The following is a 15,314-nucleotide window of genomic DNA, read 5'->3' on the forward strand; positions in this document are numbered from 1 at the left end:
CCAAAGGGCCAGTAACAGTTTCTACCTAAAGACAGACAAGGAAGAGAAGCAAGGAACATATATATATATATATATATATATATATATATATATATCCCAGATGAAAAGTAAGATTTCTATTTCTTTTTTGTTTTAGAAACTTTGACGTCTATCTGTCACTCAGTTCTTCATTTCTCAGAATAAGAACACATAGAACACATAGATTATGGATCACAATTAAGGTCATGAGCCACTATACTTCATACACTACTACTTGTAACATCTCTCCTGTCGGAAAACCAGGGAACAGGAAGGATTCACAAGTAACGACTGCTCTTTCCATCCTATTCCTTCCCCCCAACCCCCCACAATCAAGACTCTATATTAGTATTGCAGTAGGAAGACCCCCTACTCAGGCAGGCAAGCCCACCTAGTCGTCCAGAGTGACAGAGCCCACCACAACAAAGTTGTTAATAAAGAAGCAACTTTATTGAGAAGGTTCCTACACTGACTGGCCAGGGCCGCAGCACAGGCTTGGGAGATGACACTGAGACCCAGAGCGGCCCCCATTCTTTGGTTTTTAAAGGCAAAATCCATGAGGTCAAGCCTGGTCAAGTGCAGGTGACCAATGGGATCGTACCACACAAAAGGATTGTATGTCATACCAGACCACACACAGGTGGCCAATAGGCGGAGTTTACTGTAAGCATGTACGAAAGGCAGGGTTTACCATAAGCGCATGGTGTCGCCAGTTGGAGCCAGGTTACAACCTATCTGTTTTATGGGTCCTTCCTTAACTCAACAATCAAGGTGAGTTAGGTTGTTAAGGGGAGGGGGACTTAGAGACATTCTTTCCATTCCAGAAACTGGGCTGGTTGGAGCCCAGGTCTAGTTAACTTTGTTTAAAGGGTTTTTTTCCTAAAATCCCTAAAACAAAGGCAAAGCCTGGAAAGAAGCTGTACCAGCTCAAGTCTCCTCTCAGGGCCTACTTCAGTATCTGACACTTTTGTTTGTTGGCAGGTAGACTATCCCCTGAGCCACGCTTCTAACCCCAGCTCCTGGGGCTTGCTCTCAAGCCATGGAGAAATACCCATTCTTCAAAGAGCAAACAGAGTGAGCAGAAGAAACTGTAACCATAAACACCTGTTTTTTGGACTAAGAGTCCCGTTGGAGATAAGACCTTAGAGGAAACAATGGCTGCACTGGACTTCTGGTGAGGCAATCCATAATCTGTGGCCCTAAGGAAAACAGTGCCTGCATTTATTTTTGGATGCATTTATCAGATGTGAATTCAAAGTTCAAACTGTGCACATCCACAATTTCTTGTCCACTTCCAAAAGTGGGGCAAGACATCTGCCTCACACACCTGTGGGGTGTGTGGGCACAGGTAAGTTTTCTACTGTCTGTGCCATCAGCCCTGCCTCCTCTCCCAGCCCATAAACTGGCAGGAGCCTCAGCTCCCTCATCAGAGCTGGGCACTGAGGGGAGCTCAGCAGAGTCCACTCTGTAGCCAGCACAACCCAGAGCTGAAAGGAAGAGTCAGAGGAGAGAATTACCAGATGAGAGTGACCATGGACTTGATCCCAAACTTTTCCCTAGAAACCTGGGTCCTCCTGGCTACCAGCCTGGTGCGTCTCTATTTGTGAGTAACTATCTAGACTCTGATGCCCTCCTCCCTGTCACCTAGGATTCAAGATGAGGATTATTATGGTCTATAGATTGGGAAGATCTGAAAAGAAAAATGAATGAGACAATTGCTCAAAAGTCAGATTTAACCTACACCTGCAGAATTATTTACCCCATCGAGATCCAATGGGAGGGTTAATAAATATTCCTCTTTCATGGAACTCTCAATTTCTGTGTGGGGAGTGGGGCTAGTGGCATTGTTTGGAAATGATCTTTGAGTTCTACTGAAGCCTAAATTGATGCCTCAAATTCAACAGAAGCAGAATATGACAACAGATGACCCTTGGAGTAATCTCAGGATACCTCGGGTGAAAGGTCTTTATTGTTTGTATGTTCATTTGTTTATTTTGATCTTGTACCTGGGGCTTGAACTCAGGTCCTGGGCACTGTCCCTGAGCATTTGTCCTTAAGGCTAGCACTCTACCACCTGACTCAGAGCTCCACTTCTGGATGTTTTGGTGGTTAATTGGAGAGGAGTCTCATTGTCAGGTGCTGGTGACTCATGCTTGTAATCCAAGCTACTCAGGAGGCTGAGATTTGAGAATCATGGTTCAAAGACAGCCTGGACAGAAAAGGCCATAAGACTTATCTCCAATTTACCACCATAAAATTGGTAGAGGCATTGTGGCTCAACGTAGGAAAGCCTCAACCTTGAGCAGAAAGAGCTCACGGACAGTGTCAGGCCCCAAGGTCAAGCCCTACATCCTCAAAAAAAAAAAAAAAAATCTTACAACCTTTCCTGCCCAGAGTGGCTTCAAGCCACAATCCTCAGATCTCAGCCTCTTAAGTAGGTAGGATTACAGACAGGAGCCACCAGGTACCTGGATACATACATATTTTTAAGCTATTTTGATGAGCGCATTGTTTTAATTCATTGGTCATTTAAATTACTTTTACTTTTGAATGAGTACACATTAGTAATACAGGGATTGTATTATGATAACATCATACATAGGTGCAATAAACTTTGAACACATTCACTTCCCCATCCTAGCCTCCCTCTTCTCCTCTCTCCCTCTATCTTTTCAAAGTGTTTACTGCATTCATGTGCTATCTTTATGCATGTGTGCGTGCACACGCACACACACACACAATCTAGCATGTGTAACACATCTTGCAAACTCTTCACTCCTCAGTATCTTTTCCTTTCTTCCCTCCCCATTCCACAAATCCCCCCATACAACCTTCCTTTATTTTATGTGCTATAATTATCGCCATCATCCTCATTATCATCATGGTAATCGCCACCACCACCACCATCACTTTCATCATCATCGGGCTCAGGATCATTCCACTGATAAGTGAATTTGCCATATCTCACTCAATAGGATGCTTTCCAGTTCTACTTTCCTACAAACGGCATGGTTTCCACTTATCACAGTTATAGTCCATAATGCTTATGCACATGATTATCTGTTCATTGGTTATTGTGCACTTGGCTGATTCTACAGCATGGCCGTTGTCAATAGAGCTGTACTAAGGGTGTATAAGCAAGAATCTCCCTTGCATATTGATATTCCTCTCCAGCAGGTTATCTTAGACTTTCTGTGGAGGTGAGTAGGAAGAAGGTGACCCAATAATGACATCAGCAACATCCAAGTAGGAGTTAGGAGGATGCAATGAATATTTCTCTCCTTTAAGGTCAGAGCTCCAAGACACACTTACGAATCCTGGCTGTCCACATCAAATGACTTGGAAATTTCTAGTTTGACTCTCACAAGATCACTCAAAACAAGGTTGTTGACTTTACCAATTATCCACTGTAGGTTGGGGAGCCTAAAGACTCCAGCTACTTTTAGCTCATTTTTGTGACTTTTGGAGTTCTCTCAGAAGCTGTAAGAAAGGAACTGAAGAGCAAGGAAAATCATTGCCATTTGAGTTTCTGGTGTTATCGTTGCCTACATGTTACCATAAGTTTTACTGTCTTACTTCTTGAGTTAGTAACTGGCAAGCCTCCATATGAATACAGGATGTATGTGCATGTATGTGTGTATGTATCTCTATTATCTAATTTTTAAAAATATTTATACAGGGGCTGGGAAGGTGGCTCAGTGGTAGAGCGCTTGCCTTGCATGCCTGAGGCCCTGGGTTCAATTCCTCAGCACCACATAAGCAAAAAGAAAAAAGCCGGAAGTAGCGCTGTGGCTCAAGTGGTAGAGCGCTAGCCTTGAGCTGAAGAGCTGAGGGACAGCGCCCGGGCCCAGAGTTCAGGCCCCATGACCAGACCCCCCCCAAAAAATTATATATACATATATATATATATATATCTTTATTTATTTATTTATTTATAGATATGGGACCTATCCACATAGAGTTTTTAAGAAGTTGAGAATTCCTGGTCCAAAACCTCTGCCCTTTTTTGGAACCATTCTGTGTTATTGTAAGGTGAGTGTTGCTTGAGCTCTACAGTTGGCTTTTCTGGTTGCAAACACCGGCTTCCTTCTATGGTGGAAGAGAAGTGCTTTTAGAAGCTGTGTGTGTGCTCCCCCTAGAGAATGGCAGGTATACTGCAGGGCTGTGTCCAGCTGTCCATACTATCCACTGGGCATCAGCGGATCCACACAGATATTCAGCATCTTGGCATTCACAATGAGAACTTGATAGACTTTGTGAGCAACAAAGATTTTTTTTCCCTAACAAAGCCAATTTCAGGAAGGGTCACTAATAGCTCTAGGGACTTTTATTTACACAGTTCACATACCACAATTGAGAATTCCCACAAGGAAGATTTCTTTCTTTGTTCTTTTACTTTTTTTTTTTTAACCTTCAGAAGTAAAATCCCAGAGGAAGTATTTAATTTGTGGTGTCCTATGGGTAGAGGTGGTATCGCTCTTATCATCTCATATTGGGCAAGTTCACTTTGCCTTCACTTGCACTCTGACTTCTGCTGAAGCTTTATTTTTTTTTTTAATGCCCAAAGAGGTGACTTGAACATCGCAACTCCACGCACTTCATTTAGTAAACAAGAAAGAAGCCTAACTACTAGACGACAAATGACCTGGGAATTGCAGTTTGAAGCTAGCTCAGGTTCCCTCCCCCACAAATAATAATTTTAAAAAATGCTCCTATGAAAGCTGTTTCAAAGTGACATACTACATATACAAACTTGTTCTAGAACTTGATCAGGAGAACGTACTTGGATGAGGTCTTAAATATGTAATATCTACGTTTATTTCTCTTCCCAGGGCATTGCAGTTTTTGATGCTGAATCTTATTTTTTGGGGGGGGTCTGGTTGTGGGGCCTGAACTCTGGGCCTGGGTGCTGTCCCTCAGCTCTTCAGCTCAAAGCTAGCGTTCTGCTACTTGAGCCACGGCGCCACTTCCGGCTTTTTTCTTTTTGCTTATGTGGTGCTGAGGAATCGAACTCAGGGCCTTGAGCATGCAAGGCAAGTGCTCTACCACTGAGCCACCTTCCCAGCCCTGAATGTTATTTTTTTTTAAATATATGGACACTTTGGTGGTACGTATTCTGGAAACTTCCATGGGATAGATTGGTGAAGATGAGACAATCCGTTCTGTTGGGGCACTGTCAGCCCAGAGCCTCTTGAGCCATGCCACGTCCAGCCGCAGCATGCACAGGGTCTCCCAAGGGGAAAAGGGATGGATGAAGGAGGCGGAGAGAAGGCTGAAGGCCCAACTCTGTTTATTCCAGCAAAAGCCTCAGCTATATACACTTTCCATATTTGTCCAAGCCTTGCACCACATTGTTTCAGGACCCACCACACCATCAAGTGCAGACAGTATGCATCCTTCCTAATTCTATTTCAAATAATCCTTGTCTACTATACTCCCCCAGATAAGCCCCTGGGCCCAAAGCTCAGAAAAACACTCTCTCAAATAAAAAGGCAAACACTTGCACCCCAGAAGGTTGGCGTCAGTGGCCAGGAGCCTTGGCTCACACGTTGCCAGCTCCTGGCACCTCGGGGTCTGCAACATCTCTCCCTTTTTAATTTTTTATATTGAGCAAGTATCTATCAGCCCGGACCTGGGCAAAAGAGCCCAGGAAGAAAGGCAGAGAAAGGACCATCATAACAGCAAAATGCCCAAGAAATACCAAAAGGAGTACTGCAACAAATTTCCTAGGTTGAATCCCTGCAGGGAAGGAAGATCTGATGCAGCCAAGTCTTCAGGGTCTGCTACCTTTAGGGTGGAGTAGCCAACATCAAATATCTGCCCCTGAAACTGCAGAATATCAAAGCTCAAATTATCATGGAACCAGATTCCTTGGATATGACTCTGGATATTTGTCTGTCACATTTCCATCATATTTAAGAAGGGGTAATACAAATGGACTGATAATTAGCATGACATGTCATTTTTAACTCAGTCTTTAGGAGTCTACCTGGTTAGTAACATACATCATGGCTGTTTCCAAAGCATTTGGACATTCCACAATCTTTTTATCCATTCACACTTTGGTCCCAAGGACACTAGAAACATTTTGAGCCAAATTATTAACATGTTGTGCTGTATGTATGATTTGGGTAAGGGCCATGGTAGAAGCAGTAGCACTGGCAATAAGAGTTATGGTAGCAATAATGCTGCAACCAATATTCCCAAAAATCTGTGAGAGCAGCTAAGAGCCTTTTGAACCTCAATAACAAACTGAAGCCCAAAATCACTATGCCATGGTTCCATCAACTTAACAGGCAAGATAAAGGGGTTCATCGTAACAAATACTGTACAAGGTCCAAAATGTCCAGGATTACTTCTGCAGTTAGTTAGAACACAAGTATTCCTGCAGGAGGTGTGAAATGACTCCCCATGCTTAACAACCACACCCTGCACCAATCACAGACATGTATGCATGCATAACACAAGCTTGCACAGCAAATGATACAAAACCACGGAGCGGGATAGGTCTCTGGGACAGCGGTACGGAAGGTAAGAGGCATTAGTCCAAGTGGGCCTTAAGGCAGCAGCAGTCTCCAGATGTCAGGATGAGCTTGTCCACATGGGCTGACCAAGATGGTAGCTGGCAGAACACCATTGATCACGTCACTCCTCTGAGACCAGTCCTGCAATTCATAGTGGGGAACTCACCACTGGAACAGTAGGCAAGATGTCAAATCCATAGGCCCTCCATGGTGGCTGATCATCGTGGCTACAGGAACCTCCTGGCATAGTGGAATCCATGTGGGGCTCACACCATCTGCCAAAGCTCCATCTTTTTCCATCTATACATCTTTTTCTCTCAGAGCAACTTTGAGCCATAATCTATCCCTGAATACCTTACTACACGTGTACGTTTTACCACACTTAACACATTCATGTATGCTGTCCGTGGATATGCAAACAGGCCGGCTAAAAGACAGCCCAGTCCGTTCTACCTGCCTAGAATATGGCTCCAGAAATCCAGCCTTCTCTTCCCCAAAGAGCCCTGTTGCATTACTATACACTTTCATGGATGGCTCCTCCCATGACACTGGGCAGGCAATAGGGCGGTCAGGCAAGTAGGCCCAGTGTACCTCAGCGGAAACTTGGGCAAGGGTATTAATGCTAGCATAGCCACAAATAGGGTTTCAGGTGTGAGATCCCTTCCTGCCCCTTCAACTCTTTTTTGGCCCCTGGAGGTCAGGGCCTGAATTTGTATCCATGTGGGCAATGGGGCCTCCGGCTGTGGGTCCAAGGCACATGCTCTCTCAAGCTCATTCTCTAGAGTGACCGATGTGATCTCAGCATGGCAAACGAGCAGGCCTGGAATCCACCTCGGCACTTCGCATCCTGTGGGAAAACACAAGAATACCCTCGACCCCATCGAAAGAGGGAATCGGGACCATTCCAGAGTCCTGTCAAAGGATCCTTCCATCCCACCATGCCTGTGGGCATGGCAGCTCTCCTCCAACGGCGCTACACAGCAATGAAGCCATCCTCTGAGACATTTTAAAAAATCTAAAACAACAATGAATTAAGATATAATGGTGTGCGGTGGAATTTTCCAGGTAGCTAATTCCCCCTTTTTTTATTTTTTGAATTTGATTTTTTAAAGTAAGCATGGGATGGTTCCACAATGCCCTGTCCTTGTGGATTGTAGGGGATACTCATAGTAAGAGTAATATGTAGTTGTGAGCACAATGTTTTAAAGGCTTGAGAAATATAAGCAGGACCATGATCAGTCTGAATTTGTTGGGGCAAATCCATAAAGGATTTGTAGGATTTATTTGCAAATAAATGGGCAGCAACATCTCTCCTGTGTGACAGGAGGCAAAAAGCAATCCAGAGTAAGTATCCACAGAAACATGAGCGTAAGACAAGTGGACAAAAGAGGGAACATGAGTCACATCCATTTTCCATAGCTGCCCAGGTAGAAGACTCGGTGGGCTAACCCCAACGGTAGGACCAGCATGAGCAAATGGACAACGGGCACATTGGCAAACTATTGCACAGGCTTGTTTGTGAGTTACTCTAAACTGCCTATGAAGGGCAGCTGCATTTTGATGAAATTTTTGATGGGCATCAAGTGCAGCCTCAACAAGAGATTGAATAAGCCTAACGAGCCAAGTTAACTCATCAACAAGGGCAGTGCCATTTGTTAAAGATCCAGGTAAAAGAGAATGAACACGACTATGGCAAATAAATATAGGAGGTGTGCGCTGTAACAGTTGCTGCTGGAGGGTAGTAAAAAGATGTAACAGTTCCTCATTTGAGTGAGAATAATGGCATCCTGAATGTGGTGTAAAACAGAAACAACATACTGGCTATCTGAGTACAAGTTTATGACAAAAGGATACTATTGTAAAGCCAAAGTGGCAGCAAACAGCTCCACCCTTTGTGTTGAAGTGGGAATTGCAACATGAGCCCCACCTTTCCAGTCTTAGACCCATCAATAAACACATTGGGAGCATTTGCAATAGGCTTAGAATAAATAAAGGAGCAGGCAGTAATATAATCATCATTAGAAAAATGTAACGGTGATGCAGGCAAGTGAAAAAGTACCTGCCCAGGAAAATTGCCATTTCAAGGAGGTCTGTAACAAGCTATCAAACTCAGTCCTAGTCATGCACAGGCCCAAGGCATCAGGCTCATGCCCAGTCAATTGAATACAATGCTTGCATCCCTTAGAAATGTGAAGAAATTAAAGCAATTAAAGGGTTAATGCAAGGCCAAAAATAGCCATTTAATAGGAGCATCCTGCCAAAGGATAGCAATAGGGAATTTACTAGGATTTGAAGTATATAAAACAATGGATTGGGAATAATCTATGAGTACAAGTTGGATGTCACTAATTGTACCTTTAACAACTCTTAAGGCTACAGCTGCTTTAGGCATAAGAACACTTGGGGAAGTTGTCCTGTAAAATCTGAAAAAGATGCCGGGCACCGGTGGCTCACGCCTGTAATCCTAGCTACTCGGGAGGCTGAGATCTGAGGATTGAGGTTCAAAGCCAGGCAGGAAAGTCCATAAGACTCTTATCTCCAATAAACCACTCACAAAACCGGAAGTTGCACTGTGGCTCAAGCGGTAGAGCGCTAGCCTTGAACTGAAGAGCTGAGGGACAGCACCCAGGCCCAGAGTTCAAGCCCCATTACCAACCAAGAAAAAAAAAAAAAAAGAATAAAAAATCTGAAAAAGAGGTTGCAACTGCTTGGAAGTAATTTATAATGAGGGGTGAATCCAATTAATATTCCCTAATAACTTTTAAAAATGATTGAGAGTTTGCAATTGCTCAGTCCTTATTTTTAATTTTTGGGGAGTGACCTTTTGGTGGGAGATGTGATATCCTAGATATGAAAGAGGATGTTGTCTCTGAACTTTTTTAAGGGCTACAATCAAGCAATACAGCCATAAAGACTGCTATGTATCCTGAAAAATAAGATTAACCTGTTGCTCATCTGATGCTCCAATCAGGATATCATCCATGTAATGGATTACATAGGCAGAGGGGTGCTTTTTACATAGGGCTATATGGCCTTGTTCACAAAGAGTTAGCCTAGTGTGGGGCTGTTGGTCATTCCCTGGGGTAGCACTGTCCATTCATATCTATCATAAGGTTTAATCATATTAATACTGGAAACAGAAAATTTTTCCCTGTCCCCTGGATACAGAGGTATGGTTTAAAAAAAAAGCAATCTTTTAAATCCAATACCAATAGGGGAAAGGATAAGGGAATAGCTGTTGGTGAGGACAAGTCAGATTGCAAGGCACTCATAGGGAACATATGGAGAAGTCTCTCACAAGTCCTGGACACGTCTCCATTTCCCTGTTTTTTTTAAATAACAAAAATAGGGGTATTCCAGAAACTAGTGGAAGGCTTAATATGGCCTTGTGACAATTGCTCATGAACCAGAGCCTTGGCAGCTTCAAGATTTTTCTTAGGCAAGAGCCACTGATCTACCCATATGGGTGTTGAGGTCTTCCAATGTATAGGTTCTGTATGTAAAGCTGCCATTATCAGTGGCCCTGTGGAAAACCCAAGCCCTGTCTGTTTAGGTTTGCAACAGGCTAGAAAGGTTCCAACCTTCCTTTTCCTTGTGATCTCACAGGGACATCTCATCACATCCTTGATTAAGCATTTGTTTTGGCCTCATGTCCTACAAATCCATGGTTTCTGATCCATCAGATGTCCTGTTTCATCTTGTGGGAGGGAGTGGTGTCATGCCTCTGGGATTTAAATCTTCACTTTCAACTTCTCTTGTTTTGTGCCTAGATGTTCCCCATCATTCGTGAGTTTTCTGACAGGTTGGTGGAAAACCTGAGACCACAAGCAGGGAAAGGCAAACCTGTCATGTTGAAAGAGTAAGTACTTGCGGGGCACTGGTGATGCACACCTGTAATCCTAGCTATGCAGGGGTCTGAGATCTTAAGATTGCAGCTCGATACCAGCTCCAGAAAAAAAGAATACACACACGCACACAATAAACTACCTCCAGGAAAGTCAGAATTGAAGCTGTGGCTCAAGTGATAGAGTGTTAGATTTGAGGGAGAAAAAAAAATTCAGGAACCGCGCCCAAGCCCTGAGTTTAAGCTCTAGGACCTGCACCAAAATACAGACAGAGCGACAGAGACAGGGACAGAGATAGAAACAGGGACAGAGCACTCCATCCTTGGCCTGCGCAAGCCCCAATCTATTACTTATTACAATCCATCACTAGCTACTATAAACCATTATCATCTACATAGTATTGGTAGCTGCAATTTGTCTGGGAAGGTGGGGTCTCTGTTTTCTGCGACTTGAGTTCCCAGGTGAGTCTGGCCCACCTAATTGTCCTGTCATCTCTAGCCCAAAGGTTGTAGAACCATTGCCTGGTAAAGACCTTAGGTGCAGGTGGGGGCGGGGGTGAGGCTAGATCCTTCTGATGACCCCTCAGTAGCTCTGTCAGAGAACAGCTTGTGGCTGTCTTGCCCTAACACAGGAAGTTATTCCCATTTTTTGCTGCTTGTGGAGCAGAAAGAAAAGAGAGATGCAAAAAGAAGTGCATGTTCTAATTATCCTATGAATCTCTCTACTTCGGCTTCTTTGGAGCCTACAGCATGGATGTGATCACAGGGACATCATATGGGGTAAACATCAATTCTCTCAACAACCCACAGGACCCCTTTGTGGAAAAAGTCCAGAGGCTCATAAAATTTGATTTATTGGAGCAGGTGGTTCTCTCAGTAGGTTCCTAGACCTCTCTCCCCTCCCCCCGCCCTTCTTCCTCATTAAAGAACAGTTCATTGAGATAAAATGCATTCATAGGTATAAGTATCTCATCAGAAACCCTGTACCTTAGTTGGGTGCCAGTGGCTCACGCCTATAATCCTAGCTACTCAGAATCTGAGATCTGAGAATCGTGATTTGAAGCCAGCCCAGAGCAAGAAAATCAGTAAAACTCTGATTTGCAAATGCAGCTATGATTCAAGTGGTAGGGCATCTGCCTGGAGAAAGAAAAACACCTAAGAGAAAGTACACGGCTCTGAGTTCAAACCCCAGTACCGACAAAAGAAAAAATGAGAGGGAGAGGAAGAGGGAAGGAAGGAAAGAAGCAAGGAAATGGGGAAGCAGGGAAGCAAAAAGGAGGGAAAGAAGGAAAGAAGGAAGGAAGGAAGGAAGGAAGGAAGGAAGGAAGGAAGGAAGGAAGGAAGGAGCCCCCTACCTCTTAGCTGTCTACTCTTGTTCTTACCTATTTTCTCACTATTATAGACACTTTCCACAAGTGTGTCTAGCTTCTGTATTATGCTTTCAAGTTTCATCATTTTGAGGCATGTGTTAGTACCTTATTTCTTTGTATGGCTGAATAAAATTCCATGGTGTAGACAGCAAATTTTGTATTTTCACCATGTGTTTATTTCTTCTTATTTTCTCCTGTAGTACTCTTTCCATTCCTTACACCCATTTTTGAGGCATCAAGTATCAGTATGTTTCCAAAGGATGTTACAGATTTCCTAAGAACTTCTGTAGAAAGGATGAAAGAAAGTCGCCTCAAAGACAAAGCAAAGGTAAAAGCTGCTGATGGTTACTTAAGGATATATGTAGTTTAAAGGTATTTGTCTCTAGATATGTGCTTTATGTAACTGTCCTTTTCTAAAGTTATATGAAAAAACTCTAGGTTGAGATCAGGAATTCTAAGACTGGAAGGGAGAAGGAAGAATGTAGTGGCTGGGAATGGAGATATGAAATATACCAGAAAGAAAGAATTCCAAATGGAATGATGAGAGCCAGGTACCTTTGGCTCATGCTCGTAATGCTCACTACTCAGGAGGCTGAGATCAGATCTGAGGATCGAAGTTTGAAGTCAGTCTAGTCAGGGAAGTCCCTGAGACTCTCCTCTCCAATTAGCCAGAGGTAACTCAACTGGTACAATGCCAACCTTGAGCAAACAAGGGACAGAAACCAGGTCCTGAGTTCAAATCCTAATACACACACATACACACATTGGATATTTCAGGCCATCTAATTTAAATTTGAGCCCCTCATGGCCTGTCTGAGTATCTGATTCATCTGGAGGGAGGAAGACAGCATTGAGTTCCTTCAGGTGTCACTGAAAAATTTGTAACCATTCCAGAATGGTGAACCGTTTCCAGACACTTGCTGTAAACCCATCAATTACCTGTGGGAATGGCAAGAGTTAATTCTGTGGGACTATCAATTAATTCTGTGGTATTATCAATTAAGAAGTATGCCCACAAAACAAAAGATTGAAGTCCTGGTGTTGTTCCTGAGCAAACGGATGTGATGGGAGAAGAAGCCAGATGCTACCTGGGCCAGGTGTCTGAGTTGAGAAACTAGAGAATGTCAGAACTAGGGAGAGAAAAGACCAAAAGTTGTTGGTGAAGACAGCTATCTTTCTTTTGGGAAAAGATCCTGATCCCTCTAAAGTTCATAGATGTGTATTCTTGTTCACTAGTGATTCAGGCAAAGATTTGTGGCCAGGCATTGGTAGCTCATACCCGTAATCCTAGCTACTCATGAGGCTGAGATCAGATCTGAGGATCATGGTGAACCATGGACAGGACAGGCCATGAGACTTATCTCCAATTAACCACCAGAAAACCAGAAGTGGTGTCATGATTCAAGTTTGTAGATAGGTAGCCTTGGGGGAAAAAAGCACAGGGGTAGTGCACAGGTACTGAGTTCAAGCCCCACACCTGATAAGAAGAAAATAAAAACTTGTGGAGTTACCTGGGTCATACTCACAGAAGGAGACTAAGCTCTGCTCTCTGATTTACTTCTCATTTCATGCCTTTGAAATCGGTTTGTCTTCTTTCCAGAACCAAGTAGATTTACTTCAGCTGATGATTAACTGCCAGAATTCCGAAGATATGGAGTCCCAAAAAGATAACAGGGAGTCCTTTGGAGTCTACTCACAAGGGAAATATGAAATCAGTTTTCTACCTAGAGGCACATTTTTGCAGAATTCCAGAACAACCCACACTCTGCTATTATATATGACAGCCAAAGGGAATCTCATGCTCAGTACCATGACCTTACATATTACATTTACAGCCAGGCTCCAGTGGCTTATGCTTGTCATCCTAGCTACTCAGGAAAGTGAGATCTAACAATCACAGTTCAAAGCCAGCCCAGGCAAGAAAGAGTGTGAGACTCCGATTTCCAACAACCCACCAAAAGGCCAGAAGTGGAGCTGTGACTCAAGTAGTAGAGCATTAGCCTTGTGCTAAAGGATTAAGGGACAGAGCTCAGGCCCTGAGTTCAAGCCTAGAAATGGCACACACACACACACACACACACACAAACATGTACACACACTCACAATTATTCTCTTCCTATCATTATTTATTTTGAAACTCAACTTCTCTCATGTTTGTGCCCTGAAAACCCTTTCAAGTGGGCTCCTGAATCCTTTCTTCTTCATATTTTTAAGCAGATGATATTTTAGAGAAATTTTAGCTTCATAGACAAATTGAGCTGAATATAAAGCGATTTTCCACATACTCCTGTACCTACATATGAATAATCTCTTGTCTTTATATCCAATCATATTATATTGATTTCTTTCTTTTTGAGGTGTCTACCAGTCTCAGGGATTGAACTCAGGGCCTGGGTACTGTCCTTTAGATTTTTTTGTTCAAAGCTGGCTCTCAACCACTTGAGCCACATCTCTACTTCTGGCTTTGGGGTGGTTAATTAGAGATAACAAGAGTCTGGTGGACTTTCTGCCTAGGCTGGCTTTGAACTTCAATCCTCAGCTCTCAGCCTCCTGTATAGCAAGGTTTACAGCAATGCACCACTGGTACCCGGCAGTGTATCGATTTCTACACCCTTAGATCATTATGGTTCCCTTACAGCCTTCAATGGAAAACATCCCTCATGTTCTTTTCTTTCTATCATTATTAGGGCATACTAGTTGTGGAATGAGGTTTTGTCATGATGTTTCGTATGCTCATGCAATATCCCCAGGCAAACTGATGGGGCCACACTGCTCTGAGGACACCTGTTAGATAGAATAAATACTGTCACAATCTGCTACAACTAGGGGCAGGACAATGATGGGAGACTAGGCCAAAGAACTGAGATTTGAGATGACCAGGGGACCCGAAGTGATTCTTGCTGTTGCCTCCTGAGACTCCATTAACAACTGTTATTATTAGGTTCAGTACACAAGGAGGGGACTGAAGATTGACTTCCTTATCTTAGGAAGGAGAGGGAAACAATTAACTTTCCAACATTACCACAGGCTCAAATCTTATCCCCAAAAGCTCTAACTTAAACACACTTAGGGCAGTAATTTTTACCTCTGTCTGCCTCAGCTATTTGACCTTTCCTGGACCAGCTCTCATCCTTCTGAATGCTGGCAGAGGTGGCATTTGGTCTCTTAACCCTTTCCAGGTCTTACAGCTTGGCTTCAGGGTTCTCACAGAATATGGTCTTTTAAATGACTCAGCCCTGAGTGGTGAACATGGAGAACTCAGAGAAGTAGGCAATGGTAGTGTAAACCTTTGGGAAACTGGATTCAACTTACTTTGTCCCTTTGGCCCCTGCCAGATGAGATGACAGGTTTAGGCTCCATTGCTTTTCTATGTCTTATCCATATTGGTGATTATTTAAATTATGATTGTGGCATGCTGTATATATTTTCATGGTGCAAGCATGATAATTTAGAAAAAAAGATTATAAAAGTGCACCAGAGAAAGAAACACAAAGTCCCAAGTCTAGAAATAGTGATTTTTAACAATGAGAGATAGATAGATAGATAGATATGTACATA

The 15,314-nt window shown here is 43.2% G+C and overlaps 1 protein-coding gene across 1 annotated transcript in view; it reads left to right on the forward strand.

The window, feature by feature from the left end:
• Nucleotides 1-1,550: 1,550 nt before the first annotated feature.
• LOC105990905 (cytochrome P450 3A5) overlaps nt 1,551-15,314 on the forward strand; it is a 59,047-nt gene continuing 45,283 nt past the window's right edge. The window contains exons 1-2 of the mRNA XM_013023431.1: nt 1,551-1,621; nt 3,957-4,050. Coding sequence (XP_012878885.1) covers nt 1,551-1,621; nt 3,957-4,050 — 165 coding nt within the window. The remainder of the gene's footprint in view (nt 1,622-3,956; nt 4,051-15,314) is intronic.

This window comes from Dipodomys ordii, unplaced genomic scaffold, assembly GCF_000151885.1.
Source record: "Dipodomys ordii isolate 6190 unplaced genomic scaffold, Dord_2.0 Scaffold68, whole genome shotgun sequence".
Taxonomy (NCBI): domain Eukaryota; kingdom Metazoa; phylum Chordata; class Mammalia; order Rodentia; family Heteromyidae; genus Dipodomys; species Dipodomys ordii.